Here is a 5,683-nt window from a genome sequence, read left to right as displayed (position 1 = left end):
TTCTTAATTTCCTGTTCTATTTGTTTCAGTAAATTTGTCTCCATGTGTTTTGATTAGATTTTAAGTCTACTTCTTTTTTTTTTTTTTTTTTGAATATCTTGTTTCTATATACATGTGGTTTTGTTTGGCTTTGGATTTGAACTAAATAGTGTTGTTTTATCCTCCTTTTGGTTCAGATTTAGTGATTTTTCATTAGAAATTAGTTCACGTCTAGATAATGAAGCGCTAGGAAATGAGGCTTTTGTTTTTGATCTCTTAGGTTTTGGCTTCGTCTTAACATTGTGATATATAGTTGAATTTGTGGACAGAACTATATGATTCTGTTTTGTATTTTATACGGAATTGTTTGTTCATGTTTTGATTGATGTTATTTTTAAGCTTCATTGTTTTCTTCAATTTAATTTGTTTAAATGAAAGGTTCTCTTATAAATATGTTTGAATTTAATCCGGGTAGATATTATATTTAGGAAAAATAATAATTATTATGTTCCTTCATTTTTTGGTTGTTTGGGAGGCTATAACAATTTTTGTCCTGAACATACTTGTACATAATGTGTTCAAAATAAAGTTGTTCCTTACATATATATATGTTTATAACACATTTCGACATAATTGAAATACAAAATAATGTGTTAAAAATTAATAAATGTATTTCCACACAATTGCATCTATTTTAATACATTATTCATGTTTCTATTTAATGGGATAGGACCATGGATGAGGAAATTGAAAGAGTTATACATACACATATATATTCAATATGCATCAATTCTATTGTATCCATAATTGATTTTGTTTTTGATGAACCAGTTACATGGATAAGTCTTGGATTCATCATCATGCTAGGGGTAGTGAAGGGTACAATAGAGGCATAAGAAACTTCATAAAGTTGGCTAACAGACATAAAGATGGGCAGGGTAGGATCAGATGTCCGTGTCGTTTGTGCAAAAATACTGTGTATAAGCCAATTAAGGAGGTTGAAAAACATCTATTTCAGTGTGGGATGTACAAGTCGTATACTAATTGGATATGGCACGGGGAGGGTACTGTTAACATCACTAGTACTGTTAATACAGAATATGATGTTAATACCGACAATGGGGATAATGCCGATGAGGGACGTGGAAACGAAGACAATGTATTTGAACTGCTGGATAATGTACGAATGGGAACATTCACTAATGCAGAACAAGCAGAAGATCCACTTGAAGTTGATGTGGGAGACGAAAGATTTAAGAAATTGCTAAATGACGCACAATGTGAATTGTGGCCAGGTTGTCAGAAAAACTCTAAGTTGTCAGCAATATTAAAGTTGTTCCATATGAAAGTTGTAGGCCGAATGACCAACAAAAGTTTTGACATGTTGCTTAAGTTGCTAAAAGAGGAGTTGCTTCCTGATGACAACACATTGCCAAAGTCATATTACGAGACTAAAAGCTTGTTACGTGACTTGGGTCTCGGATACGATTCCATCTATGCATGTAAAAATGATTGTGCTCTATTCTGGAAGGAGAATGAAGGTAAAAAATGTTGTCCACAATGTGGTGAGTCAAGGTATAAATCTCGCGAAGGTAAAGGTAAGAAAATTCCTCAAAAAGTTCTACGATACTTTCCTTTGAAACACAGGCTTCAACAATTGTTTATGTCAAGGGATACAGCCGTAGACATGCGGTGGCATAAGGAGAAATGCGTCAAAGAGACAAATGTGTTAAGACATCCAGCTGATTCAAAAGCTTGGGAGGAATTTGACAATAAGCATAGTTGGTTTGCTACCGATCCTCGTAATGTTCGTCTCGGGTTAGCATGTGATGGTTTTAATCCATTTGGTAACATGAGCAATGCTTATAGTATGTGGCCTGTAATTATTGTGCCTTATAATTTGCCACCTTGGATATGTATGAAGGAACCATATATGTTTATGTCATTGCTTATTCCTGGTCCTAAATCACCTGGTAATGACATTGATGTGTACCTGCGACCGTTGATCGATGAGTTGAAAGAATTATGGATGGATGGTGTGATGACATATGATGCATATAGCAAATCTCACTTTAACATGCATGCGGGGTTGATTTGGACTATACATGATTTTCCCGCCTATGCGATGACATCCGGATGGATGACAAAGGGTTATATGGCATGTCCAAATTGTAACAAACGCACATGTTCTTGTTATTTGAGTCATGGAAAGAAGATATGTTACTTGGGAACTCGTATTTTTTTGTCATCCGAACACGCTTATAGGAAGCGTTATAAGCAATTTAATGGTGAGAAGGAAGAAAGACAGCCACCAAAGCAGTTGATTGGTGATGATATTCTAGAACAACTTAATCTCATACCCGAGGTTAGATTCGGAAAAGGACCAAACAATAAGAAGCGGACTCGTGGGAAGGAGGAACTTAATTGGACAAAAAAGAGTATATTCTTTGAATTGCCTTATTGGAGAACGCTTTTGTTACGGCACAACTTGGATGTTATGCACATAGAGAAAAACATATGTGATAACGTATTGGGGACATTAATGAACATTGAAGGAAAGACGAAAGATACGTTCAAAAGTCGGATGGATTTAGAAGAAATGGGTATTAGAAAAGAACTTCATCTTAGGCGTAATGGTGAGAAATTTGAGATGCCACCTGCGCGTTACACATTGTCAAAGGATGAAAAAAGGCAATTGTGTGATTGGTTAAAGTCGGTGAAAATCCCAGATGGTTATGCGTCGAACATAAGCCGTTGTGTGAATGTCAATGAATGTAAGATATCTGGATTGAAAAGTCATGATTCACATGTTCTCTTACAGCGTCTCCTCCCTCTAGCTATACGGGGATTGTTACCCGTTGATATTTGTAATGCGATAGCAGAGCTTGGTTTATTCTTTAAGGAGATGTGTTGTCGGACCCTTAAAATGGATGTCTTAGAGGCATTAGAAAGGGACATTGCTGTTATAATATGCAAGTTAGAGATGATATTTCCTCCATCATTTTTTGACATAATGGTGCACTTAGCTATGCATTTGCCACGTGAGGCTATCATCGCAGGACCTGCCCAATATCGGTGGATGTATCCCATTGAAAGGTGATGTATATTTCTAATAAATAAAATGTTTTGAGGGCATTACATGATATTTAATTATGTATAAGTATTTTGATGTGTATGCAGGTTTTTACATACTCTTAAGTCTTATGTGCGTAATAAGGCACGTCCTGAAGGGTCCATTGCCGAAGCTTATGTGGACAATGAATGTGTTACATTTTGCGCAAGGTTTCTTTAAAGGATTGAGACACGATTTAATCAAGAAGAAAGAAAGCACGAGGGCGACTATCGTACCAATTGGTCCACTTTTTCACAACTAAGGCAAGTGGTTCGTCCTTTAGGGTCTGGAAGTTTAGAAATACTTGACATTGCAAGCATACAAAAGGCTCGATTCTACATGTTAAATAATTGTCCAGAAATTGAGTCATACGCACTGTAAGTTATATATTGTATTTTTTTTTTTTTTAAATTATCTACTTGTAAATTATAAAATGCATATATTAATATCACATAATTATTTAGTGCACACAAGGCTACACTTGAGCAAGAAAATACGGTTAATGTACAATCCAGACACGCAAAAGAATTTCCCAGATGGTTAGAAACACTGGTAAGTCTATAATGTGCTTGACATACCTACCATTTCTTTTAGATGTTGTGTCCTTGTGCATTAGTTTAACACTCTACAAATTTTTCATAGATAAAGGAAGAGCGTTATCATAACAAGTCAACAATTAATGATGACCTTTATTCATTAGCGTGTGGACCTGAATCTCGGATACATCGATATTCTGGTTGCATTGTAAACGGAGTTAGGTTCCATACAAAGGAAAGGGAGAAAAATCGAAGAACACAAAATAGTGGTGTGTTAGTCAAAACAGAGGACCTTGATTACTATGGCGTCTTGACAGATATCATTGAGTTACAATACCCTTTGAAAAGGCGGGTTGTCCTATTTAAATGCGATTGGTTCAACACAAAGACTGGTATTAAGAATGATACTTATTTTAGGAGCATAAACATAGCCCGTAAATGGTACAAAGATGAGCCTTTTGTGTTGGCTAATCAAGCTAAACAAGCCTTCTTCGTCAAAGACAGCAAATTACGAGGGACGTGGGAGGTCATTCAAGATATAACACATAGAAGCTCCTATGATGTTCCTGAAATGGAAGATGATAGCAAACTTACAGCTGAAATGTGTACTGCAGCATATCAAGAGGATGAACCATGTATTGTGGATAGGGTTATTGAAGCAGCAAACTTTGACATGGATCCACTCCCTTTGAATAGGGATGGCTTGGAGGTTGAAAGTATTGATGCTGAAATAATTCTTAAAACTAGTCAAGAATCACGTTATGAATTTGACTTTCTTGAAGACAATGATGAAATCTCCATTGAAGACAATTCAGACGAGGAAGAAAAATTGCTTAGTGAAGATGATACTGATTTGGATGACATGTGATGAGTTTTATTTTTATTCATTTTTTGTTGAACACATGCAAATTTGAAGTTAAATTGTCTTCAGTACTTGAACATTAAGTTTTAGAATATGTATTGTTTTTATCTTTTTGTCTTATTATTACTTCTTTTTTTACATTCACATTATCTATTATTTTTCTTTATATTAATTTTCTATTGTCTTGTTATTTTAATACTTCTCCCTCTTACTTAATTGTTACTCTCTAATCTATCGATTTTTTGATTCGTTATAAAGATTTTATTCGCCTTTTGCTGTAATATACCATGGCATCCAATGAACCTCGTCGCTCTTTGAGATCTAACAATGAACTCACCCAAAATGCTCCTGCATCGTCCCAGCCACAACCAATAGTGGAAGGTGATATTTTCTAATCTTTACATTTACTACACTTGGTCTTTGAATTTACTAAAAGTAGGTCTCAAAATACTTTTACAAGTTACTTTCATGTCTTTTATTTTTCAGGTTCTTCAAGAGAATTCCCGAAGCGTGGAAAAGCTGTAAACAAAAAAAAATATAAAATCAAAAATTACAATGGGGGTATCATTCCGATTAAGTTTAACGACGATTATTCAAAACCGGTGGAGGAACATTCAGATTTATGGGAGAGAGAGCTTGGGATCATTGCTCGTGATTACATTCCACTATGCTATAACAATTGGCTGAAGATTCCGAAATCTCATAAACAGTTCTTATATTGTAAAATAAAGGTTTGCCTTAATTAATGCATATCTTTGTGTGGGATTTCTTTGTATATTTAGATGATATGAAAAATAATTTGTAATTTTTCCTTTTTTAGCTTTCCAAAATCAGGATTCTGTTATTTTTCCTTCTTTAAAATGATATTTATTTATGGCTTATTCATGTGAAAAACTACAGGAAGAATTCGGAGTTGATTGTGAAAAGGATTCAAAAGCTAAGGAATGCGCAGATAACGCATTAGCCATTGCTCATAGGAAGTATAGGTACCGTTTGAAAGAACATTTTAACCAATTCGAAACAGAAGAAAGTGCACGCCGCAACACACATCCTAAAGTAACTTACGAGGACTGGCAGATCTTGTGCAATAGGTGGATGTCAAAAAAATTTCAAGTTAAGTTTACTACATTTTTTTCTATTTATATCGTTTTCCAAAGATTTCAACGTTTCATTCTTTCCTTCATTTGTTGTATC

At 34.8% G+C, this 5,683-nt stretch overlaps 1 protein-coding gene across 1 annotated transcript; it reads left to right on the top strand.

The window, feature by feature from the left end:
* Nucleotides 1–814: 814 nt before the first annotated feature.
* On the top strand, nt 815–4,495 carry LOC132278633 (uncharacterized). Its single transcript, XM_059780475.1, has 4 exons — nt 815–3,075; nt 3,160–3,261; nt 3,556–3,643; nt 3,734–4,495. The coding sequence occupies exons 1-4, from the start codon at nt 815–817 to the stop codon at nt 4,493–4,495; spliced, it is 3,213 nt and encodes a 1,070-aa protein (XP_059636458.1).
* The last annotated feature ends 1,188 nt before the right edge of the window (nt 4,496–5,683 follow it).

This window comes from Cornus florida, unplaced genomic scaffold (assembly GCF_030987335.1).
Source record: "Cornus florida cultivar Cherokee Brave unplaced genomic scaffold, ASM3098733v1 CherokeeBrave_3.0.0_Hap2_Chr01, whole genome shotgun sequence".
NCBI lineage: Eukaryota > Viridiplantae > Streptophyta > Magnoliopsida > Cornales > Cornaceae > Cornus > Cornus florida.
The sequence above is the reverse complement of the archived record's forward strand: the minus strand, read 5'-3'. Positions and strand labels throughout refer to the sequence as shown.

Coding starts and splice junctions, on each gene's coding strand:
- LOC132278633 (XM_059780475.1), top strand. CDS start 815: ATGGATAAGTCTTGGATTCATCATCATGCTAGGGGTAGTGAAGGGTAC. Junction 3,076..3,159: donor TGGATGTATCCCATTGAAAG/GTGATGTATATT, acceptor ATGTGTATGCAG/GTTTTTACATACTCTTAAGT. Junction 3,262..3,555: donor TGTGTTACATTTTGCGCAAG/GTTTCTTTAAAG, acceptor ATAATTATTTAG/TGCACACAAGGCTACACTTG.